At 39.6% G+C, this 16,307-nt stretch overlaps 1 protein-coding gene across 1 annotated transcript in view; it reads left to right on the top strand.

Moving 5' to 3' along the window:
- The window catches only part of APBA1 (amyloid beta precursor protein binding family A member 1), a 38,822-nt gene that overhangs the window by 15,795 nt on the left and 6,720 nt on the right, over nt 1-16,307 (top strand). The window contains exons 3-8 of the mRNA XM_086629147.1: nt 550-589; nt 3,959-4,104; nt 9,649-9,681; nt 10,805-10,891; nt 11,481-11,666; nt 15,788-15,967. Of these exons, the coding sequence (XP_086485273.1) occupies nt 550-589; nt 3,959-4,104; nt 9,649-9,681; nt 10,805-10,891; nt 11,481-11,666; nt 15,788-15,967 (672 nt within the window). The remainder of the gene's footprint in view (nt 1-549; nt 590-3,958; nt 4,105-9,648; nt 9,682-10,804; nt 10,892-11,480; nt 11,667-15,787; nt 15,968-16,307) is intronic.

Here is a 16,307-nt window from a genome sequence, read left to right as displayed (position 1 = left end):
CCCAGAGAATTCAGGTTGCTACCTAACCTGTTAAAATTCAGAAAGCTTTTCATAGGCTGTATTAATGGGAGGGATGCGTGTAAGAACAGTCCTAATGAATAACAGAGTTTGGTTAATGAATAACTGACTGAGCTGATGGTTTCATCCATGAATAATCACGGTACAGCGTAATTTTGTGTGTTCCTGCATGTATTTATATGTAGCTGGGAGATCCATTGTCTTTGAGATATGATAGGCTTTCCTGCATACTTCTTGATTAGTAAAAGTAGAGCATCTATTGGTAGACAGTTAATATAATATTGAACACCAACAAGTAACTGAAAACTGGGCCTAGTGTGTTGCCTGATAGATAAAACACAAACAGAATACGTTTAATTTAACTCTAGTACATGCTTTAAATATAATATTAAATCTTAAAAAATGGTCATCTTCCTTTGCTAATAATTATGGCTGATTTACTTTTTTTTGGGGGGGGGGTGGTGGAGAAATTTTTAATGCATATTTGTGCATGCTCTGTTCTGTTTGAAATCCTTTTTTTCTTAATTACAGTCCAGAAAAAGCTTGGCTTCGTTTCCAACCTATGTTGAAGGTAAGATAGTTCTACAATTTCTAAATTTTTTTTTTAATACCCAAAAAACTCCAATATTTATAATGTATAACATTTTATTTTATTTGCTGAATAGAAAAGCTGCTAGGGTTGGGTATACCAATTTAGATTAAATTATGTACAGTATGGAACTGGAGCTAAATTCTACTGTGCTCTTTCAGAAGTTCAGAAACATGGAGCTTTTATTTTTTTAATATTGCATTCATAGTTTCTGTCTCAACTTTGCTGGTTTTTTATCAGTATCACTTAGAACACTACTAATTTTTTTATGGCATTTACACAACACGTGAACGTGTGTGGACAAGGCAAATCACAGAATGTTAGGGATTGGAAGGGACCTCAAAGGATCATCTAGTCCAATCCCCCTGCCAGAGCAGGACCACCTAGATCAGATCACACAAGAACGTGTCCAGGCGGGTTTTGAACATCTCCAGAGAAGGAGACTCCAGAACCCCTCTGGGCAGCCTGTTCGTGTTCTGTTACCCTTACTGGGAAGAAGTTCTTCCTCATGTTTAAGTGGAATCTCCTATGTTCCAGCTTATATCCATTTCCCCTTGTCTTGTCATTGGATGCCAGTGAGAAGAGCCTGGCTGCATCCTCATGGCAGTCATCCTTTACATATTTATAAAATAGGCTAGGCAGGAAGACTGCAGTGCTCTCTCCAGCAATGATTTCAGTTGGCAGGCCCCATCCAATCTCCGTTGGGTTAGTTAGCAAATTTAATTAATTGGATTAATTGACAGGCCTGCCAGAGGAAATCCACACTGCTTTACAGCTGCTTGTCCTCTAATTAAATAGTGCTTCCTGTCTTAGAGTTAAGATTGTGCTTGAACTAGCACTGCGTTTGTTTAGAACAATGTGAAAAAGCAAGTCACCTGCTGCATGAATGCTGTCACCTTTTGTACGAGTCTGCATGCTGTGTGTACAGAAAGATTAACTGGGTGTAAAACCCAGTTATTTCGTTATGAGAGCATCACAGACGCAGAAAATTTGAAGTTTCGTTTGTTTTTTTTTTCCCCTGACAGCAGTTACTCCATATGCTTGGTGAAATGCCAGAAATACAGTTGATGTGATACATTCTTTGGACTGGCTTGGAACTCCCTGGATTGCTTTACAGTGTGCTGTGTTTAAACGATTATGTGATCATTCTCTTTAGACTACAAATTGATCATTGGATTAATACACAGACTGCATATTTTGGAGTCTGTGGCCAGAATGTCAGCTAATGTAAATTTCATCTATTGTTTTGAATCTAGCTGAGCTTTGGAATTTTGCAGCAATGAAGGATCTCTCTTAGAATTGAAATTCATCTCCTAGTGTTAGCCCTAGGTCAACAGGGCTATCTTAAATAATGCTCTGCTCCTTAAAAAAAAAATAAATTGTAAACTAAAATTCTCTTAGATCTTGGTCCAGTGCAAAAGTCCTTAAAAACTCAAATTTTCTGGTTTTATGCACTAGAAGTCCAAGAAAAACTTGCTAGCACCTATGCTACGCTTTCATTCAGATAATAATTTCGTTGTCAGAGGTCATCAATGGAGGTGGTCTTACGAAAAGCAATGCTGTCTGTGTGTTCGCCTCTGATGGAAATAGAGCACATACCTTTTCTGGGTTTAATATCCTTCCTTCTGGGAGTCTCATCTACACCTTTGTCAGTCTATATTTATCATTTTGGTGTTTCAATCAGAAATTATACTATAGAGAGTTTTGTACCCTTTATAGTGACGTGGTGTAAGTGGTGAAAAGGCCTTGACATGTATAATAACAAATAGCAACACTTAAAACGCAGTATGGTTTCAGGACTGGAAGAGCGTGCCAATACATAGTACTTCCAGATGCATATATTTCCCTAAGGAAAATGCTCCATTTCTTTGGATCATGTACTTGAAAATAACTTGTTCATTTTGAAAATTTTCCAGGTACATCGTATCTGAATCAATTTTGCACACTGGAGTTGGACATCTCAAAATTACTAGTCATGAATTTTCATATTTAAGGAAACCATAAAGGAGACAAGCTTGCTCATAGGATTTATACATCTACTTCTGTGTGCATAGTTTCAGTGTGATATTTATCTGCAGTTCTTTCTTTTGTTATTTTAATCTTGATAATAGCTTGTTTTTCTTTGGGGCCGAAGTTACCTCTGCTCATTCTGAGTCATCGTTATGAGTTAATCTCATAATTAGAACGAAATTGGCATTCTGAGTAATGTTAAACTTTAAGCCCCATCCCCTTATATCTCAAGATACCCCTTGAACTAACAAATCCTTTCTCATATTGTAGGGGTATTGCTTTGTTCTTAGAGGTAAAAAAGGCAAACCTAAAAACAATTTTTTTTTTATGATTAAATGTGGACAGTTTTACCATTAGCATTCCTTAAAGATGATTTACATTTTCACTTGTCTTGAACATCAATTGGTTTTCCTTACTGGTAAGAGAACAAAATTGCTTCTTAGGTCAACCAGCCTCCCTTTTGGATCATGACAATTTTAACATGTAGCAAGGTGTTAAAATACAACATTATTACTCATTCAATTTTTGGATATAATCGTGAAACGCCAAAAAAATTACAGATCATAAATGCTGCTTTGTAAGCATTTGCATTGTTAGGCATTGAACACCTCACCATCCTCTAAAGTTCCTCAGAAGCTGATGGGAGTCAGATCATTAAGAATCTGTGGGACTAAGAGTCGTTTTGCCACCAGGAGAGCCGCTCTGTGTATTTAACAACACAGAGTTTTTATTTAACTGTGTACTTTACCTCAACGTCCTCGTTAAGACAGAATGATTTTTAAAGGTCTGTGGCATAAAAGCACTTTGCTTAGTTGGGCAATCAGTCTTGTTGGTAAGGGGAGAGGTGTTGTACCTGTAAAGCATTCCCGGGGAGGTTCCTCTCTGCCTGTCGTGCTGGCTGTGGCTGACACGTGAGTGAGCAAGTGGCTGATGGCTGTTATTCAATTGCACCCTTCCCCTTTCTGTTTGTGACTGTTGGTCTTAGAACTGCAAGGCTGGTTTTGGTGAGTGAGGGGCGAGCTGAGTAACTGTGTCTGTCCCTTTGTAACAGTGAAAACTCACAGAGATTATTTTGCTCCAGGGTGATCCCTGCTCCGAAAGAATGAGCTATCTTGAGAGACAGGCTGGATTAACAATTACGGTTTTTGCTGGAGACACGTTGGCGGCATTCACTTGGTATTTTGTACCTTTGAAAGTACTGGTTGCCGTATCTTCATCCTAAGCTAAAGTATTTCAGATGAGGATTTGCAGCCATCAGGTGCAGGCTCAAGTTGTCAGAGTGCTGCCGTTTTGCCACAGTTCACCATGATTTTCTTCAGTGATTGCTTTCCTGTGTTTCAGTTCCTGGACCTTGTGATCCTGAAGACTTAATTGATGGAATCATTTTTGCTGCCAATTACCTTGGCTCGACTCAACTCCTTTCCGATAAAACTCCCTCCAAGAATGTGAGAATGATGCAGGCTCAGGAAGCTGTCAGCAGGATCAAGGTGAGGAATAATTCCTGCTGCTTCTCATACAGGTGCCTTAAGGTTGCAGATATGAACTTTTTAAGTATGCAGTAGTTTTTTCATGTGGGGTTATCTGTGGTTTCAGAAAGGTTAAGTGCCTCATTTTTCTTCTGCAAAATAAATCACATGTGTAATGCTGCTTTTTGAACAAGACTGATAGGAAAAGTTACCAGATCATTTTAATTCCCTATGGTAATACTTGTGCTGTGTACTCTAAGCCAGAATCTGAAATGGGTGGTGGTCTAAGTTATATATTACCTGGATGTTGAGGGAAAACAGGTTTAGGGTATACCTAGTAAGTCCTGCAGATGCTTCTGGCTTGACACTTGATGGAACTGGTACTCTGATAATGTCTGCAGTTCTTTTTGACCCTGCTGTGGATACTAGTTTATCCACCACATAAGAGCTGATTTAAAAAGAAAAAGGCTGTGACAGTACAGAGCTGTATGGGGAAAAAAAAAATTGTCCCAGGATCTGATATGCTCACTTTGTTTGATTGAAGAACAGAAATGCCCACCAATTTCTGTATGGGCCACAACAAGCAACGGGCATGCTGCTGTGTTGTAAGTTACAGTGATGACGTTGTCAACTGAAATTAAGGTGTGTCCACGACATATTGCAGGTTTGCGGAGGGTGCTGCAATATTCCTGCTACTCTTACATGACTCGGTGGTAGGCACACAGCATCATCTTCTGCTAATTCAGCTAACCAGGACAATCTCATGTGAAAGTTTTCCTTAGTTTAATATTTGTGTGTTCTTTTGTCTAGTTTATTTTGGATTGCAACTCAGACTTTGTGTGCAATGTATAAAAGAGGGAGGAAGAGAGACAGCATGTTATCAGCAAAGCTGATAGCACTGTTTATTAAGGTCCGCTGATGCTTCCTACTGTTATTATTCTTTCCAGTGTTTTCCATGCCAGGTGTTCTGTTCAGTCTGTGTATGAAACTTTCACAGGGAAGCTCCAATTAGAACCATTGAGACACTTCCAGAATTGTAATTTGACTGATGTTCAAATACATAAGTTCTTGTAACATTGTCTCTGAAAATCACTAACCCTTCTAGGATTTTAGAGAAGGCACGGATGTAGCCTTCCTGCTACAGATAAATCATTTTATACTGTCTCTATAGAGGTTTCCACAAACTTAAGCAACTGCTGAGCCTTTTGAAAAAGCATGATTTTTCTGTGTTCATTGGAGAGTCTGGATTCAGTGACATTTTTAAAAAAAGATTTTTCACTCAGCTTTCTAAACCCTGGCAGGTCTTGGTGGGTTCTTCCCAAGCTACAGTGGAGACTTTCCCTTACAGAGTCTGCTGCTTTCCTGTTCTGGGTGCAAGTAAGGGCGTGCCTGTCTGTCCAGTAGTCCCCATGTGTTCTTTCCTGATGCTTGGTGCATGATAGAAAAGTTGTCTGATGTGAATGCACAGGAAACTAAAGGTAAGATAGAAAACGGAGAGAAATAAGACTGCAGTGAGGCTGGATCTAGGAGACAGACACATCACTGGAGGCTGAAAATAAAGATTAGCATCAGCTGTCATAGGAAACTGGTATCTGGAGTTGAGCCTGAAGCTGGGCAGGAAGTTTGCGCCTAGGAGGTAAAGCTTGCGTGGGAGTACACAATAGACAACGACTGAAGGGGTGTGTTGGAGAAAACTGGAAAAGAATTGATTCAAAGCAGGTCTATGAGATGTAAGAGTGTAGAATCTTTCTCTGATACTAAATGTATTTTCTAGAAATTAATTTTAAAAGTTCTTTCTGAGGATTCTGTTATGCCTCAGCACTGCTGTGCCTCAAAACAGAAGAAACATGTTTAGCTCATTTCACTCAGAAAACTCGTAATTTATACATCCATATAAATCAGCAGGCATGCATATTCTTAGTTGTAGTAAATTTGTCTCAGGCTGGAGGCCAAAGCAGTTGCATTCTTGACCTGGTAGAACCCTAGTTCGTGCACATAATTTTCTGAAACCATAAGTGTATTTCAGAAAGTTGTTGGCTTACTGCATGGCACACAATACCACTGTAAACTTCTTTGACAGTTACTGCTTTTCTGTTTCTAGGTGAAGCTCAGGCCATGTAAATACACCTCCCTGCACCTGAGGGTCGTTGGTTTATTAGGGTTGGGTTTGGCTGGGTTTGTTGCTGACGGCCATTAAAGCTGAACTTTTTAAGTGAGAAATTCCTTGTGACAGATGGAGTTCCTGCTGCCAGATTCACCACTGCATGAGACAGCCTTACATTGCTCTCACAGTGACTATGATACTCGTGCCTTACTCACGTTTGTGCACAGAGTGTGTTAGGGGTTGCATGTGAAACATTTCTCTGTGGTTCAAGAAAACAAAGGTTGTGAATTAAGAATGAGCTTTAAAAAATTTGCAGACTTGAAGTTAAGAGCAATTAAAAAGGAGGAAGAGCTTTGTTTAAGGCCTGCTGTGTACATACCTTCCATATGAGTGAGTTCCTTTTGAATTTAGTAATCCCCATGATACTTCCTTCTAGCAGTGCCTTCAGACCACATCACAGAATCACAGAATGTCAGGGATTGGAAGGGACCTCAAAGGATCATCTAGTCCAATCCCCCTGCCAGAGCAGGACCACCTAGATCAGATCATACAAGAACACGGCCAGGAGGGTTTTGAACATCTCCAGAGAAGGAGACTCCACCACCTCTCTGGGCAGCCTGTTCCAGTGTTCTTTTATCCTTACTGGGAAGAAGTTCTTCCTCATGTTTAAGTGGAACCTCCTATGTTCCAGCTTATATCCATTTCCCCTTGTCCTGTCATTGGATGCCAGTGAGAAGAGCCTGGCTCCATCCTCATGGCAGTCACCCTTTGCATATTCCTTCAGTTAGAATATGAACAGATTTTGAAAACGGTTATCCATGCTGCTTCTTTAAACAAGTATCTCTTCAGCTAAAAGTACAAGAGTTAGGAGTTTTCTTGCTTGGGCATTCGTCTCTGTGGAGTTAAAACACACTGCTTTGAAGGCGTTCGTCAAGTGTAGTTATACTCCCACTAGGAGGTGCTTTTAGTAATAGAAAAGGTATTTCTCAATTTTCAAATCGTAGTCTCATTTCTTCAGAGAGCAGGGAAATAAATATCTTTTCACATTTTACTTGGAATGGATCCATAATACCTGGCTGATGTTCGTGGTTACAATTCACAGCTGACCTGTGCTGTTACATTTCACATGTGAACTAACAATTAACTTCCATTTCTATTTTTAATCAGCAGATTTGAGCTGTGTGGCAGGTTCGAACATTTTTAGATAACAACTGATTTAATTACTGAATGTAGCTTAAGGTGGAACCCATAAGTGGAAATAGTTTAATATTCTGCATGTTTTGTTTACTCAGTGTCATCTGCATGTTCACTGAGTTGCAGTACATTTTTTGTAGAGGTTAAATGGTTGAGTATATTTAAGACATCCAGTTGCAAAAGTGGAAGCTTGCTCATTTTTAACAATTTATGATTTTTGAAATTGCTACTGGATACATAGTTACATTTCATTTACCGTAAATGAAAAGCCTGGACTTTGTATATTTAAAAATGATAATATTTTGTGTAGATTAGGTAGTTTCTGGTTTTTTCCAAGAATATAGAAAGAATCTGTTGATCTGAATTAGCAAAATAGCATGATAATAAAGAGGATTTATCTGGTAAAGTCTCTTTTATATAATTGTCGTAATTTGTTTTTTTTCATGGACCATAACTTCTTTTATAACATTTCTGTGCAGTGTTAAATCACTTATTAAAATTGATTGTTGCATATCATTAGTTTTAAGAAATATTTGAAAGTAATTTTTCAAGAAATACCACTATGACCAGATTCCTTCATTGCAAGAGCTGAATTTCCAATAAATTGAATGATAGTGTATTTCGATTAATCTTTGATTCTGCATTGTAAACCTCTAGCTCAATGATTTTTCTCACCCTTTTTCTTCTTTTTGGCCTGTGCTTTTCTTCTTTTTTGAGGTCCATCACTCTGTAAAGTTTGGGGAGGGGGGGAAATTGTCTGAAGGGGAGCTCGATTTTGGAAAGCAATTTAAATGCTCCATCTCATGGATGTCTCCCCTTGCCCGGTGTATGGCAGGCACCTGTTATTCAAGATGAGTAGGTCATTTCTCAGTACCAATGTAAATTAATATTAACATATTGAAGAGCCTGCAGCATGAGGCAGTTCTAATTGCTTTTGCAACAGTTTGCAATCACCAGGCTATGAAATATTTATTTCTTAGTTTGAAAAAGGTGACTAAAAGCAGGTGTGAGAATGTTTATATTTGTAAATAAGCAGCATGGTCTAAAGTTTCAGTAGCTGCTTTCAGATTTGTTTAGATGAAACCTGACAAATTTAAGTTGTGAACATCAGTATAAAACATTTGATGTGTCTTGTGATTCAGGCCTCCTGTTCGTTCTTCATAAAAGTAGTTAGCCATGAATCTCTGTGAAGCCTGTAATAGTAAGCGTCCCTCTCACCACAAGAACACCCGTTAATTTAATTAGATAAGAGGCCGTTACTGTTGGAAGTAAAAGAATATCTGCCAGCCTGGTGAGTATTGCCTTTCTTCAGTAAGCAGGTCCTTAAGTTCAGTTCACCTTGGTCTCAATTAATGATTGCAAGACTTTAAGAATTATGGCTATTTCTGTTGTTATTGTTGCCACAGTAGTTACACATAAGGAATCAGTTTGTTGAAATGGATTGATATATCTCTGGATGTAAACCAATTAAACTACTTAATAACAAGAGACCCTTTTGGAAGTGTATCCGGAACTGAAGTGCCTGGTCCACTGCCTTATTGGAAAACGTAGTATGGACATATCTTCGTGCAGGTGCCGCAGGATGTTGTCCAGATACACAGTTTTAACATTGATATGGGTATATTTGCACAGAAGGAAAAGAAAATGGAGGTGAAAGTTAACTTTCTATTATTTTGGTTTTCCAGGAAGAAGTAGCGTAGTTTTAGGGAGCTTATTTTTTGAAGACTGTTTGAGTATGAGAGCATCAGGAAACTTGAATCTAAGTTCTTTAGATCTGAAAAAGCTGGAGTAGTAATGGTTAAGATTCTTCTCTCACCTTTTACACGGGTGTTACTTCAAAAGAAGTAACCTCATGGTTTACGCTGCTGTAAATAAGAGGAAGCTCCTCTTTTTTTCCTTAAAAAAAAATAAAACAAGAAAAAAAACACAAAAAAAATCCCTTGTTTGTTGCAAGTAACATTTTAAATCTAAAAAAAAAAACAACCACAAAACCACAAAACAAACCAAAAAAAACCCTTTTATGTTCTTCTTGACTCTTTTGGTGTGTTTTCTTTTCGTTTTTTAAAGTAATTGTACTAAACATGCAATTTTTATATTTTTTTTAAGCCAAAAATAAAAGGAGGAAATTAATCTAAGCAGGGACTAGTTTAGAATAGCAAGTAGGCTGTGAGACCTGACATTAGCATGCAGATTCCTGCTTGACTTGGGAGTCTCTGTAAGTTCTTCTCTAACTATTCTCCTGTCTCTGTTTGTTCCATGCTAAGCAGATGGCCCAGAAATTAGCCAAAAGCAGGAAGAAGGTGCAGTACAAACTCCATCAGCTTGATGTTATGCCTGTTCTTTTGTTTTCTGGGAGGGCTTTTTGCCTTTCTTTTCATTTTGCGTTTTTATTTTCTGCATCCAGCAAGTTTTTTTTAGATTTATTTCTGAGCCACCATACAAGTTGGCATTTCTCAGAAATCAGTTGCCTGATTGGCCATTTTTTGTTGCTTATCATTAGCCATTTCATGTTAGAAATAGGGTAAAGATTGGATTTATCAAATGCTTACAGGCAGTACCCAAAATGCTCTACCCATAGTAAAGAAACAGGACTGACATTGGAAAGGTTTTAACTGTGTAAAATGATAGATTAAAATTAAGTCTTTGGTTTTTTATTTTATCTTTCTGTAAAAGTGCTTTATTTGATTCACAGATATGTCAAATTGCTGGATGCAAAAAAGAAAAAAGTTTTTGTGTATACACACAGTAATATGCTGAGATTGACTCATATTAGTAATAAGTTTTGTTTATGGAGTTTTTAAGTATCTTTTAACAAATCTAATTTTTTTTTTTTTTTAAATTACAAGCGTGCGCTTTCTGTTAACAAAATATGACTTCTAAAGTGGGTTAGTGCTTGAATAATATATTGTCTGACTGTGAAGGACTTCCTACCAGAACTGCATTATGGGTTGCTTAAACGGTACCCACCAGTGGTACATGTTTTTCCATTGGTCTTGACAGTCACTGTTAGCCCACATAGAAATTCCTCAGGCAAGAGGTGCTGTTAGGCCTTTCTATGGCTTGTGTGAAAAACCTTCTTTAAAGTGGGATTCATAGTGTGGAGAAAATGGGAGAATAATTTTGATTTTCGTGAAATCTTTATATAGTTCATGTTGTAGTCAGGTGTAATTTCACAGAATCAGGAAAAATCTCAGGGATGCTTTTATGGGGTTAACAAATTTTCAAATAATATTCAATTCACTTTCACGTGTATGTATATGGTTTCCATATCTTTGTGTTTATATTTAGCTTTTGCAGTCTAATGCTCTACCTTGCATTGCTGTTCTGGTGACTGTGTCTTAGTGCACCCCTGTTCGTGAGCTAACATCATTAGTAAGTGTGTTACCTAATGTGTTCATTTGACTCTAATCCACTTATTTGCAGGCTCCAGAAGGTGAATCTCAACCCATGACTGAAGTGGACCTCTTCATCTCTACACAGAGAATAAAAGTACTGAATGCAGACACACAGGTATAGACAAAGAGGCCTTTGTCAGTATGGAGGTAGTAGGCTACCGAAATAGACTTTCACCTGCTTGCCAAAATTTGTTCTTCAAAAACTGGTGGCTCTTGTATTTCCCTCCAGGATTTCCTAGTAGGAAATCCATGCTCAAGAACTGTCATACATGCAATTACTCTGATGTGTCTGACTATAGAAATTATTAGAATTTGCGGGTAAGCTAATTGCAGTCAGTTCATTTCTTATGAGCCATGATACATCAAGTATTGATTGTGCCCAGAGTAGCCCAAAATGTTTGGTTGTGATAACTTGAATTTCATAGTTCTTCGCACATACATGCCCGGCGTACTCAGGTTCTGATATTGAGGTCTTTATGTGCTTTTCCACAGGAAACACCTTTAATTTGTAAGACTTGCTCTTTGCTTTACTTTTGGGAAGTGGAGCTCTTGTTTTCTTTTGGCATCTCCCTTCATGCGTGATAGGTATTACAGACTTCACTTAACAAGGATCTTACATTGCCATTTGTTTGTTTTCATAATACTAGGTGTGCAACAAGAACTTCATTGAAACAGCTTTTCATGTTGTTTTTTGTATTCCCCAGGAAACCATGATGGATCATCCCCTGCGGACCATTTCTTACATTGCAGATATAGGAAATATAGTTGTTTTGATGGCTCGTAGGCGAATGCCACGGTCTAACTCCCAGGATAATGTGGAAGCATCTCACCCTTCCCAAGACGGAAAGAGGCAGTACAAAATGATTTGTCATGTCTTTGAGTCTGAGGATGTAAGGAATTACTGTCTTGTAATTTTCTAAGGGGTGGAAATGTAAGCACAGTTTGGCAGGCTTGAAGTCCATTGCAAGTGGTCCTGCTTGTTCCTTAACTGCAACCAAATATTTAATCTATGCAGAGGAACTTGCCTTCTGTTTGCATGTTTGGACTTGACATTTTACTCACAAAATTGCTGTTTATAGAAATGCTTCCTATTTCAAGCTTCTTCAGTGTCTTCCAGTAACACTGAGAGGAGAGTCCAGTTGCCACAGCTTACAAATACCAGCTCAGATTCTGTGTGTGAGAGTGAAAGCCTGTCAGAGATGCTTGTTTTCCTAGGGAAATTCTAATCCCAAGTATTGCATCAAGGATCATTGATATATACTAGAAAGGTGATTTCTTTTTTTTTTTTTTTATGAGGAGACTTATGTTCAGTAGTAGTTGCTGACATCATGTTAAAAAGCCAGCAAAGAGAGTTGATAATTCCAGCAATCCCAAAATATGCTGAATAGAGAAAACAGCTGAGTAAATTTCAGTCTATGATGCAGGTTTCTAAGTTACCTTATATAAGACTTGATATCCTGTCTTCGCAATGAATGTGCATAACTTGCTGATTTTAGGCACTTTCTAAAGCTCAGTAACTGAAAGGTAAAATGAAACATATCAGATTGAGGTGGCTAGATACATAGTTGTCAGGGTCATAATCAAGTTAGACCTAATAATTTGGGAAAATAAATAATCTCAGTTCTAAGCCTTCCAAATAGTGGAGTGTTACTCTAGAGAAGTAAGGTGAAAATTTCAGTTCTTACAAACAGTTCTCGCATCTTCTACTCTGCAGCATACCAGCAAGGACTTTGAGATGGCAAAGTTTTCTTGAATAAGCAGCGGATTTTATGTGCTGGTGAATCTGTTCTAAACCCATGTGTGGATAAGTTTTCTCATTGCAGGTGCATATACGACCCATTGCTGAGGTTAAAAAGTGAGGACAAGAACATTCATAGAAGTAATCCTCTATCAAAATTTTGACAGAGAACATCAAAAAAATCATTTTTTTTTCCCCAAAAATAACATGTAAGCCAGTTTGGCAAGCCTTTCAAGGAACTGGTGTGAAAATAAAAAGAGCAGCCGATGTTTTTTTTGCTTACTATCACTTGATGTGCTGCCCGCTTTGAGGCTGCTGTTCCTGTATTCCTCGTTTGGACACTGCTAGCTCTCTAACTGGCCAGTTGGAAAGGTGAAAATCAAGCTGTCAGGTGCCAGAGGCTGGGGCTTATTTTCCTTCAGCATGTGGTTGTCTGACTATGATCCGGACTTCTTGGATCTGTTTCCCAGGCTGCTATTAATACTTTGGCTGGCTGGAATCTGTGCTTCCTTTTGGGGATCGCTCACATGATGTTCTGTGGTTTGTTTGGATCAGCCTATATTTGTGTCAGATGTGATCCTCCCCATGCTACTGTGTTGTGGTTTAGGCTGCTCTGGCAGCTGAACTCCACAGAGCCACTCGCTTGCCCTTCCCAATCCCCGGGGATGGGAACGGAATTAAAGGGGAAAAGGGAAAGAGACCCCTGGGTTGAGATAAGAACAATTTAATACTACTACTACTAATATATAAAAATATATACAGATATGTACAATGCTAAATGTATACAAACGAGTGATATACAGTGTAATTGCTCACCACCCCTTGACCAAGGCTGGTCCTGTCCCAGACTAACGATCCCAAAACAGATAAGTCCTGATACTGCAATCCTGAATGAGTGAGAGGCCCAAAGCCAGGGCGGGGCCGCGGGGGGGAGGCGGTGGAGAGAGCACTCCGAGAGTCTGAGAGTGAGAGCACCGGAAGAGCAAAAGCCCTTCTTTCCAGCTGACCCTCATTTTATACTGGGCATGACGCTGCATGATATGGAATACTCCATTGTCCAGTTTGGCCTCAATCCTAAATCTAAGTACAAATCATAAGGAGAGTCATGGACCTCTGTCCCAGCCATGCTCCCCGCTATCCTGTTGTGCTCCTGCACTCTGGCAGAACACAGGAAGCTGAAAAGTCTGTGAGACCTCAGTGCCAACTACAAACATCAGTGCACTGTCAGTGTTCTTCTCAGAGCAAGTCTCAGATTAAAACCAAAACACGGAGCTCTTCCAGCTGCTAAAAAGAAGAGCTGACTCTGTCCCAACCAAAACCAGGACACACTAGATGTGGCATAGTACCTAGCCTGCAAAGTATGTGCCTGTAGATCCAATAAAAGCATTGCTCAGTGATGTGAAAATATGCTGAGAAATTGCAAGAGATGATATCAGCTCTCCTTAGTCATGGTATAGTTCAGAAATAGCTTGCAAAATTTATCTCAAATACCCAAATAACTAATAAAGAGTTAAAATGGAAACATTGCAGCACCTTTTAGCAGCGAGGAGATGGCAGCTTCAAAGATTTTGTACATCCAGTGGAGCAGTACAGCCTGTTGATATTGTAAAACTCATGTATCTATCATTGCTGTCTTTTCTTCTTCTGGGACAGCTGGGTATTTAGAAGAATTAGCCAGTAGCTGTCAGAGAAGCTGTAAGCCCTCAAGCGAGTGTTGGCCAGAATGTGTCTCTGCTTGGAAGAGCCCTTATCTAAGGAGGACAGCACCAGGTTTTCAACTGTATTTAGAGCTGTATCTTCAAATGAGCTGAACCCTAGTGATGTGTCCAAATGCTGTGTGTCTAAATGGGAGTTGATCTCTTCTTGGAGGGGAGATACATGTGTATGATCTGAGCATTGGTGAAATACTGCCAGTCTAGATATTGGCCTCTTCAGCACCAGCAATCTTGCCATTCTCATCAGTAGGTTTAGTGCTAGTCTGAGTTGCTTTAAGACACAACCAACTTTTTATTTCAGGGTTGAGAACCTTTTCATTGTTAGGGACCAAACTGGACTTTAAATATAGCTGGTAGGCTGGTAAAAATACACCTTAGCAGTGTTCATTCATTACCAGCACTCCCCCAGGCCTACCTTGTCAGCTGTGGAGCTCTCCTCTTCTCTTCCCACTCTTTGCCATGGCCAGCACTGCGCTCCAAGGGACTGTTTCAGTACACATCATGGCCAACTCCTGTGCGCCATACATTGCTTACTGCACTTATTGCTCCAGTTATGCACAGCAGTACTCTGCACCGTGCTCTGCCGCCTTCCTCTCCTGCCCATTACCTGTATCATACTAACCATGGTCACTGCCGCAACGGGAGGCATCCCTCTGGTCTGCTGTTTCCAGCTGCGTCCCCCACCTTGCATGACACAGAGCTTTCCCCATGTCTGCCTCATGCCCAGTTTCACTCCCACTGTGGCCGATGTAGGACAGCTCACGGTGGGAGCAATGCAGTGTAGTGAGGTGGTGCATTTGGTGGCTTTGGGTGCGGAGAAGGCTACAGGAAGCTGCAGGTGCAGGAGGGTGCACTCAAAGGACAGGCAGAGAAGAAAGGGGGCAGAGTCATGGGATTTGGAGGGAAAGAAAGAAGAAATGTAGGGGAGTGAGTTTGAAGGAGGTAGCAGAGTGAAGAAGGAGGTGCATGTGACTATTTCCAGTCACTTCAAAGCCTGGATCCAGTCACTAGTTGCTGCCCTTTTTCGTTTCATCTGAGGCTGAGATAGGAGCAGCCAATATGGATACGATGGTTTTAAAGGAGGGTAATAAAAGGAGGAAATATCTCCTTAAATGGGATTGTGTGTTTTCTGGTAGACATTTTCATTTCCACTACTGGCTTGTCAGAGAATGGCATTGCCTCTGCTAGAAGGGAGAGCCATCTGTGCTGCACATGTGGGAAGCATGTAGGTGTGAGCCATCGTCACTGAAACGGGTATACCTTCACATTTACGTTAGCAGTTCTTATGTGTGAAAGGATGGCTTTGTTCGTATTTCTCATTTATAATTGCTTGCCAAGCTGGATTCGTGGCACAGGTGAATGTGTTGGCATTTTGTGGGTCTTTAGATTAATATTTAACACACAAGTATCTTTTAAACTGCATCACAGTAACTTGATTTGTAGGTTCATCAACTTGATGATTGATTTTACAGTGTGATTGTAACAGAGAAAGTGTCGGTGGACAAGACCATCAGAATATTTCACTTTTTTCTTTCCTCTTCTCTGGGAACTGCTACAGGCGCAGCTGATCGCACAGTCTATAGGTCAAGCTTTTAGCGTGGCCTACCAGGAATTTCTGAGGGCAAACGGAATCAACCCAGAAGACCTTAGCCAGAAGGAATATAGTGACTTGCTCAATACCCAGGACATGTACAATGATGACCTGATTCACTTCTCCAAATCTGAAAACTGCAAAGACGTATGTCTCATTTTTTTTCATAACAACATTAAGCTGCTCTGTACCAGTTGCAGGCTCATGCTGACAGAAATCAGAAAACCATTAATACTTCCTATGAATGACCTCAGTGAGCCTTGAATATCCTCCCAAGTAGGACACCCTGTCATCAGTTCTGTTTCAAAGGCGATCACTGAACCCTGTATTTGTCAGCAGTGAAATGATTTACTATCTGTTTGTGTTCTTTTTACCAAAAAATTTTCAGACGTTTGACACTGTATCGTAATTAAATGAATTTAAAACAGATTAACAGAGTAATACAATTAAACAGATTACAGTAAACAATACAGAAATTGATAGAGGC

Source organism: Tauraco erythrolophus, chromosome Z (assembly GCF_009769465.1).
Source record: "Tauraco erythrolophus isolate bTauEry1 chromosome Z, bTauEry1.pri, whole genome shotgun sequence".
NCBI lineage: Eukaryota > Metazoa > Chordata > Aves > Musophagiformes > Musophagidae > Tauraco > Tauraco erythrolophus.
This window is presented reverse-complemented; position numbering and strand designations above follow the sequence as displayed.